Source organism: Pteronotus mesoamericanus, unplaced genomic scaffold, assembly GCF_021234165.1.
Source record: "Pteronotus mesoamericanus isolate MK-2021 breed Mesoamerican mustached bat unplaced genomic scaffold, CSHL_Meso_final contig_50, whole genome shotgun sequence".
NCBI classification, from domain to species: Eukaryota; Metazoa; Chordata; class Mammalia; order Chiroptera; family Mormoopidae; genus Pteronotus; species Pteronotus mesoamericanus.
The window spans coordinates 21,050,921-21,073,616 of NW_026555186.1; the positions used below are offsets into that span (position 1 = coordinate 21,050,921).

The 22,696-nt window shown below is 34.6% G+C and overlaps 1 protein-coding gene across 1 annotated transcript in view; it reads left to right on the forward strand.

The window, feature by feature from the left end:
- Positions 1-22,696, forward strand: part of CWC27 (CWC27 spliceosome associated cyclophilin) — a 176,428-nt gene that overhangs the window by 84,299 nt on the left and 69,433 nt on the right. Inside the window, exon 11 of the mRNA XM_054578413.1 lies at positions 15,648-15,751. Coding sequence (XP_054434388.1) covers positions 15,648-15,751 — 104 coding nt within the window. The remainder of the gene's footprint in view (positions 1-15,647; positions 15,752-22,696) is intronic.

The following is a 22,696-nucleotide window of genomic DNA, read 5'->3' on the forward strand; positions in this document are numbered from 1 at the left end:
ATGTACCTAACAAGGTGATAATGCCAAGAAGTTGAGTGCCTTTTGATACCATACATGTTATTTGACTATATTTCTTATATTGTATTAACACTTTACATCCTATGACTATTTTAATAACTGACAATTTGAGCTTCTTAATTCCTGTCACCTTTTTTCACCCATCACCCTAACACTGTCCCATCTACCAACTATCTATGAGTTTGTTTCTGTTTTGTTTGTTTATTTTGTTTTTTTAGATTCCACATATAAGTGAAATCATATGGTATTTGTCTTCCTATGTCTAACTTATTTTGCTTAGCATTATACATTCTTAGTCCATCCATGTTTTCGTTAATGGTAAGATTTCATTCTTTTTGATGACTGAGTAATAATCCATTGTGTGTGTGTATGTATATATACATATATATATATATGTATACATACACACACACACATGCACACACCACATCTTTATCCATTCTTCTATCGATGGACACTTAGGGTGCTTCTATATCTTGCCTGTTGCAAGTAATGCTACGATGAACGTAAGGGTACCTAGAGCTTTTCAAATTAGTGTTTTGTATGCAATCTACAGCTTAAATGAAATCTCTATCAAAATACCAATGGAGGCTTTCACAGAACTAGAATAAATGATCCTAAAAGTTAAATAAAACTACAAGAGACCCAGAGTAACCAAAGCAATATTAAGAAGGAAGAACTAAGTTGGAGGTATCACACTACCTGAGGTCCAACTATTCTACAATAGTCCGTAGTAATCAAAATGACATGGTACTGGCATAAAAACCAACACATAGAGCAATGGAACAGAATAGAGAGTCCAGAAATAAACCTACACCTATTTGGTCAACTAATCTTTGACAGAAGAGGGAAGAATATACAATGGGGCAAAGGCAGTCTCTTCAATAAATGGTATTGGGAAAACTGAACAGATGCATGCAAGAAGAAGGAGAAGGAGGAGAAGAAGGTGGAGAAGGAGGACGAGAAAAAGAAGAAACTAGATCACTATCTTACACCATATAAAAAAATAAACACAAATGGATTAAAGACTTAAATGTAAGACCTGAAAACCATAAAACTTCTAGAAGAAAACTAGGCAGTATACTGTTTGACATCACTCTTAGCAATATATATTTTTAGATATGTCTCCCTAGGCAAAGGAAACAAAAGAAAAAATAAACAAATGGGCGTATATCAAACTAAAAAGTTTTTGCACAGCAGTCTGTGTTTAACAAGCCCTCAGTTGATTCTGACATGTGCTCAAGCTTTAGAACTACTGTTTAAACTCTATTCCATTGAAAACACTTTTCACCTGCCGCCTTTGTTTTCCTAAGGGCTCTTTAAGCGCATATGTCCAAACTCTTGTTTTGGTGCTCAGGGTATAGTATGTGTAAAATACATCATTTTTATTCTACCAGGTTTATACTTTGTAGTTCTAGTTATTGTATACTATCCACCAGGTAAGCTAAAATGTTACCTCATTTGCTTTGTTCTTTCTTGATTCATTATATTTACATATGCCATTTCCTCTATCCAGTCCCCACCTGTAAAAATAAAACTCCTTTAGAGTTCAGTGTGGGGACAGAATGACACAGTACATATGGATATTGCTTACTAGCACAGTACTGGGAACATTTTTGGAATAGAGAAAGGGATTAAAAGTAGCCATGTGAAATTTCGATCATGTTACTTTATTGATTATAATTTTTTAATGAATTTACTTCATTAAAGAAAATTATAGTTTATTGACAGAATTAAGGATCAATATGGAATCTTGCCACAGATCATATTAGTTCAACAAAAAGTAGTAGGGGTACATGAACGCCAAATGTGCACCTTTATTCTATAAAATGGTAGCTTTTATTCATAAAGCATGAATCAAGCCTAAATTAAGAACTCATATAAATAAATATAAATAAAGCATCTTTTCCACTTGGACCAAACTAGTTTGGATTTCACATTAGCTAAATTAAAAATATGCTTTTATTAGGTGCAAGTAGTTTCCAAAGTGCTTTTCCTGGCTCACATCTTGTTCTTATTTTCTTGAAGGGTTGGTCTAGCACAGTTCAAGCAAATTTTTTGGTCCCGTTTATCTGCCAGGTGGTAACAGAGTAGGAAACCCACAGAAGCGTAAGTCTCCGTAGACTTACTGAGAAGAACTGGCCTCTCTGCGGCAGCAGCCTGGGCATTAGGCAGCTCTGCATTCAGTTTCTATTGTCTCTCAGGATGCAACTTGTTTTTTAGCTAAATGTCAGCCAGAGTTCCAGAAGTGTGTAATTTGCAGATTAATTTAGAGCATATTTTTAAGGTACAATGTCGGTGAAAACTTTTTAAAAAGTCAGGGTACACAATTGATGACCCCTCTTGTGGCTTGGTACCTATTGTATCTATAATACTTTTTTACTGTATCATACGTTAAGTAGCTAAGGAGGAAGGGAAACGATTCTTTTTCCCCTCTAAATTTGGAGCTTTACTGTTTGCTGTTGAAAAAATCGTAAAACCTTTCCTCTTCTTACTGTTTTATTTACTTAAGTCTTCCTCCTACCTCCTGCCCTCCCCCCACTCCCCCGCCACCATGGCTCTTAGAATAGGAAAGAGCTTTAAAAAAGCTTCACTCTCCAAAATACCTTCTTAGTGGCATAGTGGCCATAGAACAGAAGCATGAATCAACACAGTTCCCAAAATGTTTAGTTTTGATATGTGAGCTCAAAATTGAGCAGAATGTTTTTGCGTGACTTAGCCTTGTAGTTTTATCAGATTCATACACTGCATTTATTTATCCATGGTGATAATAAAATTACACCAGGAATTTTTAGAAATTTGCTTGAAGTTTCAATACTGTCATTGTGATAATAGACTTATTACTTAGTTCAAATTGCAGTATACCCTATGATAAAATTTACTTGCCTTGCAAATAGAAAAATCTAAGCATTATATAAGCAAGCATTCAATTACGCCATACTGACTCTTCTTGACTCAATCTACTCTATTAAAATACTGTAAAATACTTGAGGTTGTACAGTTAGATCATTGTAGAAATCAAAAAGTTTTAACAACCAGATTCTTTTTTTTTTTTAAGATTTTATTTATTCACTCTATTTTTAGAGAGAGTGGAAGGGAGGGAGAAAGAGATGGAGAGAAACATCAATGTGTGGTTGCCTCTCATGTGCCCCCTACCGGGGACTTGGCCTGCAACCCAGGCATGTGCCCTGACTGGGAATCGAACCACTTAGCCCCACCAGCCAGGGCAACAACTGGATTCTTAAATCAGTAAAAATGATTCATTAGTGTCGTGGACATTAGAGTATCTTCAGTTGATTAAATTTAACCTCTTAGTTGTAAATGTTATTTTTTAATTTTAGAAAAGAGCACAGAGGGACATTGAACTGTAATACCTACCACAGATACTCAGGGGAAATCATTTGAAATATCCCACCTAGAAAAGAAACTGTTCTTTTCCTAAACAGAAATAAGTTTATCTTTATCATGAGAATTATTTGTTTATAAAATCATTCCGTCACATGGTATTGCACTGTACAGAACTAATTAGTTTTTATTTTGGTAGACCTTTCAAATCTTTAATTCTTTTTATAGGTTGGCATGCACACACTCATAAACACATGATTTTATATAAATCAGATAATACTTTGTCTTTATATGTAATCTATATCATGTACTCTGATCATTTTAAATAGACATTTCCCTTTATGAACAATGTTGTAATGAACAGCCAGAGCATTCTTTACTTGCATTTGTCCAGGTACTTGCACCCTTTTGAGTCCTTAGAATGAATGTTTAGAATTCCTGAGTTCAAGGATATACACTTTTAGCATTGATATATTTTGTCTGTGCTTAAGAGAAATGAATTGCTTTATAGTGTTAAATGTACTTTTTTACCTACCAAAATGATGGACAATTGCCACACTAAGCAATCTAAAAGAAAAATTAGTGCTACCAGCAATTTAGTTCAGTTTGACATTTGCTGAGCACTGAGTGCTGCCTATGTGTAAGATTGTGGGCTAGTTACGAGGATTGCAAAAGTGAAATGACTCAGTTTTATTGGACTAATGGAAATTACAAAAGAGGTAACAGTTAAAATACGATATGGTAAATACAGTAAGGATAAATATTGAGAGCTTGTATACCAGTATGGGGAATTCAGAAGTCTTTGTAGAGAAAGTGGCATGGAAGCGGAGACCTGAACGATAAATGTGACTTATGAGGAGAAGGGCAGTGGAAGGGAGGCATGCTTTAGGCCCTAAGAAATAGGTATCAGAGATTATGATGCCTTCTAAGAACTAATACGATTTTAGAATGCATAGCATGAATGCAAGTGGTGAGGCACCGGAGGCAGAGCTAGAGACTAAGGCAGAGCTGAGACCACGGAGAACCTTGTGGTAGAGTTCCTGAGTATGGATTTTGAGAATTAAGGCATACTGTAGCAAGGAAGCAATGAGATCAAATTTGAGCTTTAAAAAGTTACCCTGGCTCTAGTTGGAGGAGTAACTTGAAGGCAAGCAAATCAAAGGGTCCCAAGGTCAAAAGGATGTGGTGAGTTTGATTTGGGAAGGCATTTGTACCAAGAGTCCAAGCTCGCCAATTAGACAAGGCAGCAAGGAGGGCAATTTTCAAAGTCGGGTAAGCAAAAGCACCATTTATCTAATGGTTCTTCTGTCTTGAAAAAGCAAGCAAACTACTTCCCTGGGAACATGGGAACTTTTACCCACCCACTCTCATCTAAAATTAGAATTAGAAAAACAAGGTATAATAATATTATCATCACTATCATCATCTCGTAGCTATTATCAGAAAGACTACACTTACGTATACTTAATTATAGACCTAAAACATAGTGACTCATTCTTGAGTGGGATGGAACCTCGTAATATACTTTTGTCTTCGTCAAAAATGATTCCAAAGCCATGTGGAATGGGCTTGCAAGGGGAAGGAGGGACCTCCAGGTCTCTAAAATGCCTTGGGTAAGAAAGGAAGGGCCAACAGTCCCTAAACTTAAAAATGTGAAAAGTTTCCGTGATTTAACAGCATCAGCTACATGCAATTCCTTTTGTGAACATTGTGTAAAACTTAATCCTCAAGAAGCCAATTTGTATGATTCTAACTCATACTGATGAAAGTCTAACTAAATACCAGAAAAATTTCTGCCACATTTACCCCCCTATTTAATCCATACCATGTATCGTATTTAAAAATCATTTGCTTACATTTTCATCCTTTTATATAATTGTTTTAATGTTAGGTGAGCAAACCTAGTAAGCTAAGGACACTGTGGGAAATGGGAAATATTTAATAAATAATTCACATAATGCTTATCTGTCACCAAGCAAGTATGACCTTCCCCGAAATGACTCCCATCTATTTTAGGTATATGTTATGTTCTCTGATGCAGTTTCTTGGGGATTTTTATTCTGTGCACTACATTTGAGATGTCTGCCTTCTCACAAAGTCACTCCTCTTTCCTCGGCCCCACGCCTCTGGCGGTTCCCAGGACTGCTCTTCGGACACCCTGTCATCCTTCAGTTTATGCCTACATTTATTTAACATGCACTACACATTGAATCACAGTGTTAGATACTGTGATAAAGTTAGATCATTAAATATTTTTTTCTAAGTGATTTTGATTTCTTATAAAAATGAAGCCTACCTTTAAAAAATTGAGGCACTGTATCAGAGAGAGGAATAGGAAACCTAGAACAGCAACACATTTAAAAACATCCAGAAATAACTGTCATTAACAATGAGTGAGGATTGTCCCAGATAGCTCTTGAATTTAGGACTAGAGATACTGATCCATTTAAATATAAAACTATGACTCTACAACTGTGAAAATTCTGCAGATAAATGCTATGGACATTAACAATGTAAAAACAGTAATATAATGAACCCAAATTGGAAAATGCAAGAAAGAAAACATGGAAAAAAGCATTAAGTATACTAATTTCCTCAACCTTTACGGCAGGAAATTAACCAGTACAGCCTAAAATTGAATCATGTAGTTTTTAAAAAATGACTTTAATCTCTTAATATTTTCATAACATTTTTTCATGTAATGGAGGAACTTATTAGGAAATCACTTGAGACAAAGAAACATTTATATACAATTTAGAAATTTCTTTAGTCTCATTTCCATTTAGTAGGTTTATGTTAAATTCATATAAAATAAAACAAAATATTCTCTTTTAATGAAATTATCAATTTAACCTTGGTTTTTCCACTTCTGGGATCACGAAGGGAGGTAAGGACATGGAGGTGAGGACACAGGGCAGGTCTCTGCCCCCAAGTCTGGAGAGAGACAGACGAATGCAGGGAGCTGCATGGGAACAGCACTGGGATGGAAAACTTGAGCTGTAATTGACAGTTCGTTGGAGGCTCAGTGCGGACAAGTCTGAGAGTTAAAACCCCCAGGGGGGACCCAGTCCCGGGGGGCCTCCACAGTGTTGAGGTTTACCTCCCGGAGCTCAACAAGCTCTCACAGTAAGAAAGAGAAAGCTTAACGTTGACCAGTTATTTAGCATTCTTAGAATAGTTAAACTAGTTAAGACTAATCCATAATCATTTTTGTTTAAGCATCAGCTATTATTGGTTCTTTGCTTTAATGGATGTAGTGAAAGACATCATGTATGTCTCATGTTGCATAAGTCCATGATTGCCTTCTTCTCAATAGATGTCAGTCTACTTCGTCAAAGAAAAAAGTAAAGTTAATTTTAAATGATTTATTCTTATTAATTTATGCTGGTTGTTTTAAGAACACTTTATCTGTTGTGCTCTGCATTTTTGACTGTGCTAAGTTTACATTTGAACTTTGATTTTTGGGGTTTTTTTTTGTTTTGAATTTTCTTTTTATTTATCCTGCTTGAATTCATTGAGCTTCCTGAATCTGAAGACTAAAGTTTTTCATTAGTTTTGGAAAATTCTCAGACATTATTGTCTCAGTCTCAGTCTCTATTTTCTCTTTCTGCAATTCCATTTATATATGTAGAGGACTTGCTTCCTCTGTCTTCCATGTCTTTTACTCTCCTATAGTTGATTTTTTTTTTTCACTCTGCATTTTGGCACCCTGAAAGCTGGGCATGCTTTCGATATACAGACATCTTCTAATTCACTCACTCTCTCTTCTTCAGCTATTCAATTTTCCATTGAGTTTAACTTTAGCTATTCTTTTCATCCCTTCTAAAAGTCGTTTTGATTCTTTTTCCAGTTGTTGTAGATCTTACGTTCAATTTTTTATTCTTTTATTCTCTCCATATAATAATCATGCTTGTTTTATTTTTTCATTATTTGAAGATTTGAGGGTCAGCCTCTGTTTTCTGTTGTTCCCCTGCTTCTCACAAATAATGCCTTGTTTTGTTGTATATTATGAAAAATTTTTTATTGGGAGCTATTTTGTTTTAGAACTCTGTAGAGTCTGTCAAACCTGGATTGCGGATTCCTTTCTTCAGATAGAATTTGCCTTTGGTTCTAACACATGCATCAGAGAACTATATAGATCACTGGTGATTTTCATTAAAAATACTGCTTAGATACCCTGAGAATATTCAGTAGCTTGAGCACCCACTTACCTGCATGCACCTGAGAGAGAGATGCTTTTTCATGGTCCTCCTGTGTTTTTTAGTAGATTTGTTTATTCCCATCCTTCCAATGAGTGGAGAATGCTTAGCTTTATATGTAGAAGTAGCAATTCTCTCCTTATGATTAAAACTCCATGTGAAAACTTATTTTCCTAGGTTACCGAGACCAGTAACAGTATCCCAATAACAGTTCCAAAGTTCTCGCTTTGGTTTTCAGCCTTCTCCCAATCTTTTAACCCCTTTGTCTTTAGTGAGCTAAGCTATGCATTTAAAACTATTTTTTTTAAATGTTCTTATTCAACATTTCTAGGTGTTTGATTGCAAGAGAGTTTTCAGGTTACTGGTATGCTGCCTTATGGGAAATGGAAATCTCATTTGTTTTTCATATTGAGTTAATATCATTTATAAAGTTGGATTGAGGAATAGACATATGGCTAAAGACCGAATTTCTGCCACAACAAATTTTCTCCACTTCTGTGAAATATTGGCTAAGCCAAGTTCATGCTGTGGAATAACATGCTTGATTCTGAACTCCTTACTTAGTGTTTAGATGGAATAGCAATACCACCTAGTGTTGTCATGGACATTTTATGATTTTATGCAGTATTCACTCTTGTTTAGTCTATTTTGGAAAAGACAATACCATTTTTTAAGATTTGAAAGAGATCTTGCAAAGATGAGTGGCAATCTTCATCAGATGACTAAACTTTTTATTTAAAAATAGAAGTGGCCCTTCATATGAAAGGAGTAAGATTGGAAGTCTACGGGTTTTATGTGGACGCATTTAGACTTCTCCTTCCCAAATTGCAATGTACTTACTGACAGGTATACAGTCTTTTTATTACTACATATTGGTTTTTAAAGGGCATGTGGAACATTATCTCTCAGATTAAATTTTATCTTCTGGTAGATGTTTTCCAGGATCAATTAGTCTAAAACAATGTTCTCCATTAGCCTCTCTCATAGAATTTATAAATATATGTGTATATATGGTTTTTTTGTGTGTATTTAAATATATGTGTATTTATGTATATATGTATATGCATACAAAAATATATGTATATTTTGCCTGATTTAATTTGGTTATATATAAATATATGTATACATATATACGTATATAATTTTGAAATTATATATATAGAATTTCCATATATTATCTTATGGAATCTTATATGTATATATTATGTAAATATTATAGGTATATATTTACTTTGTAAATCTATGCATCCATGAGAAAAATGAAAGGATTTGAGTTTTTAATCTCCTTAGTTAGTCAGAGGTCTCATTTAGTCAGTAATTGATTCTGTAAATAGTAACAGTAAAAGTAGTATCGGTGGTAGAAGTAACAATAATGGTAAAAACAGAAGCAAACCAATGTTAAGTACGTAATCTGGGCCAAGCACCGTATTAAGTATGCTAAGTAATTTCCGTGGAATCATATTTTTTCATTCACCCTTACTATTATTTTCATTTTCAGGATAAGGAAACTGAGACTTACTGCTAATAGGTAGAACAAAGCTTTGAACATACAGTGGATTTGCCTGATTTAATTTGGTTAGATATTTCCTGGATATATGTATATATTTTCAAAATTCATGTGCAAACTACAGCATATTCTGATACTTTCTGAGATATGGTAAACATGCATCTCTGCTACTGCTGGTGATACAAAAGTATAAAAGTCATGTCTTACATCTATACTTTTAATACCTGTGAAGGACTTTTATTATGGCTATCTTATGATTTTATCAACAGCCAAACTGTTGTTTCAGATTCAGTACTTTTGTTATTAAAGCAATAGACTAAAATCCATGAAGACTGTACTGTTTGGTTTTCAATCATTTCCATGTGTTTTGAATTCTTATCAGATGTTGGGAAATAGCAGGCTTAAGCTAACTGCAAGTGTTACATCCATGGTCCAAGAAACAGGGATCTCCAGTGGACATGTTTGGCTGTCAGCTTACTTATCAAGGTCTCTAAGCAAATGTATTTACTGTCTTATGTAAGATGTTTGTACATATTTCATTCATTTTTATAGATTATAATTTCTTCTAAAAACATACCAAACGTTCAGGTCTTGACAACTTTAATTTTTTTTTAAAAAGGTGAATGTTAGAGGTCAATGTTTGAGTTTACCACCTTTATATTAAGATACTTCTCATGCCATAAGAAAAAAAGAACAGGTATAACTCAAAATTTTGCTAAGGCACATTCCTGGAAATTTAGGGAAAATGAGAAAAGCACCAGGTAAAAAATAAAGACTGACCAAAAATTATGCAAGATACTTGTCACTACCATTTTGAATCTTCAATCTCAAACTGAAAAGCTGCACGATTTTTAAAAAATTGCAAGATTTTAAACTGTTTTACAGAGTAAGAAAAATGGTCTGATTAAAATGTTAATATACTGTAGTTATAAAAACTTTACCAGGTAGTCACTTACTTATTCCTAGCATATCCTGTTGTATAAAAAAAATGTTTAGCTTAAAAATAAGGCACTCAAGTCTAAATTTACTTTTCATTTAGTGGGTAGTTAGCAGATTAAGTGAGAAATTACATAATGAATTAGAATGTCTGTATCACATTTGCCATTCCATTTTGATTTGGGCAATATTGAAAAAAAAATCTCTTACTATCTCTAAACTTCAACTTCTTTATATCTAAAATAAAGATAACTATTCTGTATCTCACCATTTCCTCAGATAATGGGGTTTAAGATCATAAATCCAAAGGAATTGAAATATAATGATCTGCAGAATATAACCATTTTTTCATGTATATTATAATTATGATTATGCATTTCAGAAATACTTATTCACACCCTCCTCAGGCTATTCTTAGTTGATGATAAAACAGAGACAGAGAAGAATTAATTGCTTTCTTGTGGCTGTATAATGATGTTAGGTCGAGATTTTCCCATTAACGTCTCTTTTTTTTACCCAAATGTTTTGTCTAACTTTTTGGATGTTAGTTAAAAAAAAGTCCATCAATAACATTAGAATAGATATCTTTACTAATATAGTAATTAGTATCATTCTGTCATCAATTTTTACTTGAAATCATTTTAATTTATTGTTTTAATTCTTTAAATTGCTTATGTAATTTTACAATCATCAGTCAGTTGTAGTATATTTTGTCATTAAAAAACTGCCTTCTAAGCACCAGATACAGTCTTAAGCATATTAATCCTTAATACTTGCATTCGTCTTATTATAATACATGTGCTGAATACAGCCACAATTTATAGATAAGAAAACTGAGGCTCCAAGAGGTTGACAACTTTGCTCAAAGGCTTATGCTCAAGTGCCCCTTCTCCAGGAAACCTTGAAAGGTGAGGAAGATTTTATTAGACAGAAAAGGGAGGAAAGACCATTTTAGGTAATGAAAGTGACATGAACAAAGGGGCATGTGTGCTGAAGCTCAGCGTTTGCCAAGGTAATTATGGCTAGTATGTTTTGGCTGAAATGTAATGTAACCGTAGAGCCTATGTGAGAGATAAAGTTGGAACAGTAGTTTGAAGGGAGCTCATAAGAGGGAGTTAAGAAGATCAGGGGTGTAGAATTGTGGGATTTGGCATAAGGATGCAAAATGAGTGGAAGAAACATCAGAGCAGAAGGGCGTAGACCAAGGAGGAGACTCTTGTGATAGTGAAGTCCTGAAAGCTCAGATAGCTGTTAACTAACCACAGAAAGGAAAAGTCTTTGTAAAGGAAGAGGCACGGGACTTCTTATCGGCCGTGGAAAGTAAAGGCGTGCCAGAAGGTGGGGCTCACAGTCAGCATTCTGGTGACTTTATCAAAAATAGGAAAGAGGAGCCAAAAGGACCAGTCTGACTTTTAAGATGATAAATTTAATGCATTTATGGGGTATCTAATGAAAGTATTCATTTGGCAGTTGAAAATGCGAATTTAAGTATGAAAGTAGAAATGGATAAAGAACATCGGGCCAACCATCTTGATTTTATACAATGGCTGCGTTAAGAGAGATGGAAGTGAAGTCCTGAACATGGATGAAATTTCTAAAGAGAGAGAGGGTTGAGACTAGGCTCCTGAGAAGCACCTAAATTTGAGGAGAAGATGGAAGAGTAAAACCACTGAAAACAGACAAAGAATATCTAAAAGGGAAGAGGAAATCTGGTATGTCAGAGAAAGCACAGGGTGAGACGGAAGGTGGTCTACAAAGTCAGATTCTCTGAAGGTCTAAGTTACTATCTGAAGAGAAGCTTGTGACAGTTTTGTTTCAGATGTCATAAGTTACTTCTTAGAAGACAGCAACCTAAGGACTGTATGGTCACTAGTAAGATATTAAAATAGGAGGAGAGTGGGTTAAAGGAAGACCAGAAGTGTGGTTAAGAAAATGGTTGTAAAAAAAAAAAAATAATAAACTTGGGAGCTCAAAGGTGTGGAAAAATTAAAGGAGAATTACTCACCTGGCCGCTCACAAATCTTTAGCATTTAGACTTCGCCCCAGATTCTCTTCCTAGCTCTGTCTTTTGTTACTAGCCCCACTACCCCTTTAAAACACGTGGACCTATGGTTTCCTGCCTCTCTGTTTTGTTTTAGACACACTGTTCGGATGCTTCTTCACTGTATCTCCACACGGCCAACTCCTACTCATCTCACATGGCCCAGTTTAAATGCCTCCTCTATGAAGCCATCCCTTACTTAACCTATGAAATTCCTTCTCTGAATTTCAACATGCTTTTGTCATTTGTTTGACATGGTGGTTGCTGCTTTTTATTATGTTATTATTTATGTATGGGGGATCCCCCCCAAAAAACAATATTATCTTCTGGAGGGTGGGCCTCGTGTAATACAGGCTTCCCCTGCTAGCATTGTGAAAGGCTGCATTTGGCTTTGGTGAATTTTTCCTGAAGACTCTTTCAGCACATTTGCCCATTTCATGATGGGTGATTTACAAGTGCACCTGTCCACGCTGGGCTGAGTGTTCAGCAGTTTTTGACTAAAAACAGCATGATCTCATGCCCCACCCTCCCTATTCACCACTTCTTGCCCCAAGCAAATTTTTTTTGTTTCCCTGGATGAAAAAAGTCCGTAAAGGGAAATGTTTTGCCCAATGTGGAAGAGGTGAAACAAAAAACAGCAGAAACACTAAAAAGTACCAACATCTATGAGTTCAAAAACTGTGTTGAGCAGTGGGGAAAAAAACCTTCATAGGTGTATTGCATAAATGGAGAGTGCTTTGAAGGTGACTGAAGCTTACTCACATAAGAATAAATACACAATTTTTTATGAATAAATTCTGGGTTTTGGGGGGTTTCCCCCACTGTATATATATACAATCTTCTGGTTTCTTCTCTTTATATTTGTTTTCTTTTAAAACCCTTGAATGTATTTATAATAGATCTTTGAAAGTTTTCACTAATTCTGTAACTTCTATCATTTCTGGGTTTCTTTTACTTGGTTTGGTTTGGTTTGGTTTGGTTTGGTTTGGTTTGGTTTGGTTTCCATCGTATTTTCTTGCTATTCCTTGTTTTTATATGAATATAACTTCCAGAAATAGGAAGTAATTACATTTATCTAAGAAATACATAATGAGAGCCTAAACTAGGGATTGATGGTGAAAGTCAAGAAGAGCATTTATATGTGAGAGAGATTGGAAAATGATGCATTTCAACAATGATTCAGCGAAAGGGAGGGAGAATAGTCCCAGAGGAGTTTTAAGGTCAGGTCATGACAGAAAATGGTTCCACGATCAAGTAGGGACTTCAGAAGAAGGAACAGATTTGGGCAGGAAGGAAGTGGCTTCAAGTGTGGACATAGAGCATTTGTCATTATTGTGACATCTAACCTCTGCTATTCCTCTAGATCCGGGCTCTTAAAATGTGTCCAGTTTGAATTGAGATGTATTAAATATACCCCAGATTTAGAAGATTTAGTACCAAAAAAGAATGTAAAATATTAATACTTTTATATTGGCTGTATGTTGAAAAATATTTTGGACTTTAACCTGTTTCATTTGATCATTTTTTAAAAATGTGGCCACTAGGAAATGTAAACTTGCATGTGTGTCTTACTTTGTATTTATTTCTGTTCAGCTGCACTAATATACATGGAGATTTGTAATAGATAGTTAGAAATGCAGGACCAAAATCAGGGCAAAACATCTAGATCTGGAAATAACCTATGTAAAGGCAATACTTGATGTTATGTGATAATTAGATAAAAATGCCAGTGTACAGGGAGTAGAAATGAGAAAAATGCCAACAATCATAGGATGAGAAAAGAAAGAGTAACTAGGAGAAGAATCGGGGAATCAAGACTCTTAAGTGGGTAGATAAGTCTGATTAGGATAGAATTTCAAGAAGGAAGGAGTGGTTAATATCATTGAATGATAGGTCAAAGAGGAAGAGGAGGACTGAGAAAAGGCATTGAATTTGGTTGATACAGAAGCAGTTTCAGTAGAGTATAAGAAGGATAGATTGCAAGAGATTAAGTAAGAAGTTAGAGGTTGATGAAGCAGGCTGTGTATATAAACTATTCTTTCAGGCAAGGAGTCCACTTGGGAAGATAATAATCAGTTTATTGGAGCAGAGTCCAAGGAAATGTGAGCATGTCTGTTGGCTGAATGAAAGGATCTTTGAAGTAGGAGTGCTTGAAGTTGTAAGAAAGAGAAGATAATTTCTATAGTAAGGTCCTAATGCATTGGGTCCCAAACCCGAGTGCATAATGAAATCACCTGGGGAACTTGTCACAGGAGGAAATTCCCAGGCAACATCCAGCATCTAAAGAAATCATATTCTGTGGAGGTTTGTCTTCTGTGATCGATGTGCAAGGACAAACAAGAAGATTAAGGGTATAGATGAGCACATCAACAAAATGGCTGACATAGCATACAGTATGGATAGAGAGCCAGTTGGGGTTAGATTAGGGCCAGTAGATCATGAACAATGGGTAAGGATTAACGAATGATCACAGGTTCAGTACAAATGAATGACTGAGAAAGTAAAAGGTAGTAGATGTTGATCAGAGGGGGAAGTTTCAGAATTCAGGATTCTGAAGGCTAAGCAAATACAAAATATGACTGTGTGTTTAATGTGGAAAAGAGGTAAAAAAAACTGAGTCATGTACATTGTAAGACCTATGAGTTTGGTGACTTATTATAGAACAGTGGTAAAAAACATTAGATTTGGTAAAAAACGTATTAGAGATCAGGAGGAAGAACTAAAGGCTGAATCAGTATAGAATCACCTAGACTTAAGATTCCACTAAACATTGGCATTGGTGTCCTTGGAACCATTTCCAGAATGACAGCCTCTTGGACTAGAGTGTTCTCAGTCTGTCTCTGTGACCCACTCTAGCTTTAGTTGAAAATAGAGTGAATGTTTGACATTCACAGATATAAAATGCATAGTTTTGACTATTCATGACTGATCCTAAGCGTTCATCAAATGGCACGTAATAATTTTTTCCCAAGGCATGAATTTGAATATCCTGTCCTAAAATTGTCTTGTAGAAGCTAGTCTTTAACTTCTGACTTACAGTGAGGCACATTTCAGTTTGCCTTTAATATATGATTGTATTTATCATAAGAATACATCAGTCTGGTAGTTTTCACAGAAGAGGAAATTATTTGTCAAATTGTGATGTTAAATGGGTTAAAAATTGAATTTAAAGATTGAGTTTATAAAAATTTTAGCACTGCAACTAGCTTTTAAAAATTACTTAATAAATGATAGTTATTTATGCTAGTTCAAGAATTCAATGAGTTTTGAAGACAAATCAGTACTGTATCAAAATTTTTGCTTTGATTTGGAACTCCATGAATTATTAAACTGAAACCAGAATGTTAAATTTGCAAGTAAATTAGAGAGAGAACAGTGGTTCATTTATCACTTACCTACTTCTGTTTGATATATTGAAAAGAGGTATTTTATAATAATTTATTTCCATACCAGAAATACACATACACAGAAACAAAATGAATTACATTATCCACTTTGTTTTTCTTAGAGATTATGTACCTTAAAACCAGAATTATTTGTTTTTGTTAAATAACTTTCTTTCAGTATATTATATATTCATATAATTGTGTTTGCTTTATAGTGAAGAGCTCAGAAAAGAAGCAAGGCAATTAAAGCGGGAACTCTTAGCAGCAAAACAAAAAAAAGAAGAAAATGCATCAAAACAAGCAGAAAAAAGAAGTGAAGGTAAGGGCATTTATCAGCTTATATTTTTACTTGGTACTTGTCCTTCTTCCCTCCCACCCCTCTTCCTTCCTTCTTTCCTTCCTTTTCTCTCTTCCTTCCTATGTTGAATTTTGCCTTTTTAAAAAAAAAAACAAACTTTTTTTCCTTTGGGCTTTTGTCTAACAAGCAAATTCAATAAAACATAATCATAACTATTGTTCCAAAATTTTAAAAAATAATACTGTATATCAGGCAAAATTTAAATGTTGCCATAGCACATATCTAGAAGAACACAATGCGATGTTCACTTTTTTTTGTATTGCATAACCTTTAAAACATCTAAGAAAAGTACTTAGGCTCCATGTTTGATACTTGTGTAAACAGCTATGCATTCGTTTGAGTAGTATTTAATACATACTCTTGTTTGTTTTATATTTGAGTCATATTTAGGTCCAGAAAATCTAAAATATTGATAAAGCTGATCAAAATAGTACCCTGCTTTTTATGTAGGTTAAATACGTTCTTTAATTCACTATGATATTTGTGAAGCTAGCAGCTTCAAAAAAGCTATTTTACTGAAGATCTTTAGTTTAAAACTGTTTCAGCTATAACACATGTAATATTCAATTTCAAAATAGCAGATTGGAACCTTCAAATCTGTTTTCTTCTTACAGTCATAAATTTCATGGGAATTGTTTCTTATAATTAAAAGCATTTTAAATGTATGAAAAGTCAGTCCTTTCAACTAGAAAGATCTTTTACTTAAATTTTTTTTTTTTTGAGCTAATAACTATTAGTACCTCATATCTGGAGAACCATGCTGGACTAGGGGCATGCAGTTGGCCTAGATGGATGGTTCTTGCCTTCACATTTCACATTCTAGAAGGAGCGAGATAATTGAAAAGTACTGTCATAGTGATGTTTAAGGGCCTATATTAGACATAACTAGTGCCATCTTTATTTTTCTGCTTTTGAAATATTGAATGCAACTAGGTAAAGAAAGATTTGAGCCCTAAAGAATGACTTCTTAAAATGAAAACGAAGATTCTTATGTAACTTATTTCAATCTATTTATGCAACAGTTAGCCATGTTAAAATCTTTTTTTGCCATAATTAGAAAGAAAATTACATTAGCAATTACTTTTCTGAATTTAATTTTCCTTATATCATCTTAAAATATGTGGGTTTTCCCCTTAATCTAAATGACAGTTAAAATAACTTTGAAAAAATTTGGGTCATAATTGCTATTATTTTTCTTCTAGCCTCAGAATGAGCCATTGTATCTATTTTTTATTGTTTTATTTTGAAATAATTTTAGGCTTACAAGGAACTTACAAGAATTATAGACACTTCCCTTATACTGTCAATCTTAAGGTCTTGAATAGCCATAGTACAATGATCAAAACCAAGCAATCAGTGTTGATACCGTAATATTAATTAACTGTAGACCTTATTAGAATTTCACCAGTTTTTTCATGAGTGTCCTTTTTGCTTTTATGATTCCATCCAGAATTCCATATTACATTCTGTCATCGTGTCTCTTTATTCTCATAGATCTGTGACGGTTCCTAAGTTTTGTCTTGCCTTTCATGACCGTAACAGTTTGACGAGTCCTGGTTAGATATTTTGTAGACTGTCTCACCTTGAGTTTATCTGGTGTTTTCGTGTGATTAGATTGAGGTTATGCATTTTTTGACAAGATTGCCTCATCAGTGATATGTCCTTTCCAGTGCATTATATCAGAGGTAACAAGACATCTGGTGTCTTTTTACCGAGTTGCTAACTATAAAATTACTCTTTTTTCCTTTGAGATTGTAAGTATTTGGGGGAAGGTACTTTGAGACTATATAAATACTCTGTTTCTTTTCAAGCTTGCCTCACTAATTTTAGCATCAGTGGACTGATCTTGGCTTGTAGGCTACAGCAATTTACTGTGGCACTGTAATGGTGACTTTCTATTTTCCTGATTCCTATTACTTTTTTTAAAAAAGATTTTATTTATTTATTCTCAGAAAGAGGGGAGGGAGGGAGAAAGAGTGGGAAAGAAACATCGATGTGGGAGAGAAACATCTTCTGGTTTCCCCTTGCACACCTCCAACTGGGGACCGGCCCAAAAACCAGGCATGTGCCTTGATCAGAAATTGAACCAGTAACCGTTCAGTTTGTAGGCCAATGCCCAATCCACTGAGCCACACCAGCCAGGCAAAAAGTAATAGGTGTTACTTTTATTACTTGGAATTTTTCTGTAAGAAAGAGCTCTGCCTTCTATTATTTATTTATTTACTTATTTATGTCAGTTGGCTTACAAGTATTTATTTTATTCTAAGTGTTAAAATCCCAAACTGTCATTATTTATTTTGTTGTTGGAATCATACAAGCGTTGGCTCATAGTAGCTCTTTTTGGCTGGCCTCTGTGTCCTTTCATCTTGCCCCCATTCTTAGCGTACTTCTTTTTTTCTGGCGCAAGATGCTCCAAGTTGATCTTGTGTTTTGCCTTCGGTACACCTGGAGTCAAGCACTTCTCCAAGGAACTCTGGTTTCTCTTACTGGAGTTTGTATTCAGAAAACAAGATGTGGACATTGAGTTGGCCATTTTATTTTGATTCTAATATTTTTTAGTGTTACTAGGAGCAATGTTGTATTGTCACTATTTTCTTAGAATGCTTAACAAAATTGATTCTAAGCCCCTATGATGCATTATGGGTTACCTTTTTCTTAGGATTGTATTTCCTCTAAATTCACTTTGATCTTTAAAAATTGACAGGTATTTGCTGATCAGATAATAGAAAATTATTTAGTATGAAAGATTAGTGAATTTCAGTAATCACTACATTTTATTTAATAGTCACATATTCCTGTGAAGTTTTTAAGTCTAAGACTCCTTTTGTCCCTATGATTGAGAATGGTACCATGAGCCATCTCAATGCATAGCATTGTGGAAACAAAGCAGAATTTTAGGCATCTTTGAATGTATGTTAGAACTTAGCCTATCTTCCCAGCCAGCAGATGCTCTAAAGTTAGAACTATGTAAACTCTGGGAACAGATCCAAAGGTTCACATACGCATTTGCATAGTAAGATTATTACATGAAAAGGAGTTGGAAAGTGTCATTTGACCATAGCCTTATAACTTCATGCATCAGTTGAGCCGAATATCCTCTTGAACCTATTCAGGAAAGATTTGTTGATTGGGCTCTATGGCTACATATCAGACTTTTATAAAGTGCTTTATTTTAGTCCAAGACTAAATTATCTGAGTATTATGGCAACTCTGGGTGATTTGGTCTTTTGAACATTATATGCTATATCTAGCAATTTAATTTGCACATAAACTTAGAAGATAATCAATATTAAGAAGAGCTTTGTGGATATTTTGGGTGTGAAGTAAATTGCTGTGTTATATAGACCTGTCTTTCATATGAATTTTTATCTGGATGCAGATTACCACATCTGCTAATGTAAAGAGATTAAAAATGCATTAATTTTATTTTTAATAGTAATTTTCACATTAATACTAGGTGCTCATTATATGTAACACTAATAATATAAGAATGCTTTAGAATATTTTGTTTTCTCAAAAAATAAATAGAAAAGTACCAAGACTCTTAATCCCAGTGAAGTTTTTTAAACCTTTGTCATTCAGTTTTCTTATCATATGATTCCTTGTGCACCTCTCAGTTTCCTATAAGAAGTAAGTTAGATAACAAAAAAGCCTTTAATAAATTTACATTGCAGTATAAAAACAATAATTTTGTTTTTAGAGGAGAAAATATAGCTATTTGTGGTTCTGTTTTGTTTTTTATTTAAATCCTACAAATTGAAAATATAAATTTTAATACAGTGTCAGTTGCTCTTAAAGCCTATAATCAATATGGCTACATATAAATATGACAAAATAAAATCTCAAAATAAACTTTTCTTCTATGCATTCTCACAATTGCATTTGTATAATCATATTTTTCTTAAAAGGGGTATGCATGTAGACTTGTATACCTTCTTAGGTAAAGCTTCCAGTAGTATGATTTCCTGATTTTATTAATTCATCTGGCAAGTATAATACTTGCTGACCACTGACACTTCATTGTAGAATTTAATTTATTGCCCTTGGAGTAAAAGCATTTGGGAAGAAACCCATAAAAACAAGGAAGCTTTGTATTCTAATGTCAGTGCATCATTGTACCTGGTTTTGTCCTTCTTGTGTGAATGGAGTTCTCCTAAGGAGCCTGGGGCTCTAACAGACAAATCCTTTCTTCAGGGCTTCTGTTTGATCAGGAAGTGGTATCTCTTGGTTTTATAATCTTTACCCAATTTCCTGGGCTAGACTTGTATAGCTAATTGGGAATTTATGTTCTGTCCATTGTTCTGATTCTAAATCTATTCTATTACTTGAGGCAAATTACTTTAAAATTAGGAACATCTGTTTCTCTCTATATATAAATATAAAGGTAAACAAAGTCTGTTATTTCTATTTTTTTATGTCTTACTGTATTAATTTTTTATTAGTTTCTTCAGTTTTATCATGAAAATATAAAGTAATTAAAAATTTCTTAAAGAGAGATTGTTGTTTTCATATTAATAAATAATTGGGGCTCTTTACAACTGAACAATCCTAAATGCATTACCTGATTGTGGTCCTAGTGGCATAGATATAGGGACATGCCCAAACTCATCAAACTGTACATTTCCAAACATATGCAGCTCTTTTATACATCAGTTATGCCTCAACAAAGCTGCCTCCCCCAAAAATATTCATCTGTCACCCCAAGCCTCCTAATATCTTTGCCTACTAAGAAAGCATACACCTGTAGTTGAGTCAACATGCTAATATTTTTAACACCAATGGAGCAGAGTCTGCTGAAGACAGCATATAGTTGAGTCATGTTTTTTAATTTATGTGTTTTCTGCCTTTTTAAAAAAAGAGTTTATTTATTTATTTTTAGAGGGGAAGGGAAGGAGAAAGAGAGGGAGAGAAACATCAATGTGTGGTTGCCTCTCGCGCACCCACTACTAGGGACCTGGCCTGCAACCCAGGCCTGTGCCCTGACTGGGAATCGAACCGGTAACCCCTTGCTTTGCAGGCCAGCACTCAATCCACTGAGCCATACCAGGCAGTGCTGTTTTCTGCCTTTTGATTGGTAATTTCAGTCCATTTACAGTTAGGGTGATTATTGATATATGAGGCTATATTACTGACATTTTATCATTTGTTTTCTGATTGATCTGTATCTCCATTGTTTCTTTTTCCTTGTGTTTCTGTATGCTTTTTTAGTTTGGTATTTTTCATAATGTTGTTCTCTGTTTACTCTTTGTTGATGTTTCATGTCTCTGCTCTAGATTTTTGTTTTATGATTACCATGAGGTTTATATAAAACTTCTCATACATAAAATAGTCTTTTTTTTCTTCTAATAGCATGTTATCTTTATTTGCCTCTAAAGTCTGTCCTTTTCATCTTCCCATTTTAAGTCTTTGTTGTCACAAATTATGCCTTTTTATATTGTATGATTGTTACCAAATTGAAGTAGCTTCAAGTATTTAAATATCTATTTTGTAGTAGGGTTGCAATTTTCTGATTCTGTTTATCACTTCAGTCAAAGTTTTATGTACTGTTTGCCTTTTCATTTCTAGTTGAAGAGCTCTTTTTACATTTCTTGTCAGGAAGGTCTTGTGGTGAACTTCCTTAGCTTTTATTTGTCTGAGAAAGCCTTTATTTTTCCTTCATGTTTGAAATATCCTTTGCTGGATAGATTATTCGTGGCTGGCAGTTTTCAATCTTTCAATATTTTGAATATGTCACTCAACTCTCTTGGCCTGTAGAGTTTTCGTTGAGAAATATAAAGATACCCTGATAAGGATTCCTTTGTAGGTTACTGTATTCCCGCCCCCCCCCAGTTGCCTTTGTATTCTTTCTTTATCATTGACTTGACAGTTTTAATATAATGTCTTAGAGACGGTCTTTTTGCATTGAGCTAATTCAGTGATTTATTTGTTTCTTGGACTTGTATGTCCAATTCCTCCCCAGGTTTTGGACGTCCTCATCTGTTATTTCTTAAAATAGTCTCTCTGTTCCCTTCTCCCTCTCTTCTCCTTGTAAGGCACCCATTTTCCTTATGTTGCTCCTTCTAATGGAGTCAGATAGTTCTTGCAGAGTTCTTTCAGTTTTTAAAAATGTATAGTTCTCTTTCACCTGAATCATACCTAGATTTCTATCCTCTATCCCACTAATTATTGTGTATGGTCTGCTCTATTTCTAATTCTTTCTGATACATTCTTCATCTCATTTATTGAATTTCTTCAGCTCCAGAATTTCTGTTTGCTCCTTTTTAGGATTTCGGTCTCTCTGGTAAAATACCCTTCTGTTTATTAACTTTATTCCTGAGCTCATTGAATTACATTTCTGAGTTTTCTTGTATCTCATTGAGTTTCTTTATGACAGCTATTTTGAATTCCATATCCTTTATATCAGAACCTTCCATGACTTTGAGTTTGGTTTCTGGAGAATTGTTGTTTTATTTTTGTGATATTCTGTTACTGTGATTATGCATGGTGCTTAATGGGTTATTCCTCTGCTAGCACGTTTGAATTAGTGAACACTTTTCTTATTTAGCTACAGCTTTGTTTTAATTTTAACAACTTAGCAAATCGGTGATTAGAAGACTTTGTTTTCCAGTAGGTGGTACTTGCTATATACAGCACAAGTTTTTGGTTTCTCTTACTTGAATCGGCTCTCGTTGTGTTCGAGAACCAGCACTTCCCACCTTGCACCACCGCTGCCAGCGGTGTCACAGCCACCCTCTTCATTGCTGTTTGTGCTCTAGGGTCACTGGTGCTTTGCTGCTCCCTGTGTCACCATGGTCGTGGGTTTTGCCATGATCACAGGTGTCTCCACCAGGGTTACAGTGGGCTCTTTGGTGGTGTAGCCCCACCGCCACTTGGGGGCAGGGGGCACTGGCGTCACGGGTGCTGATG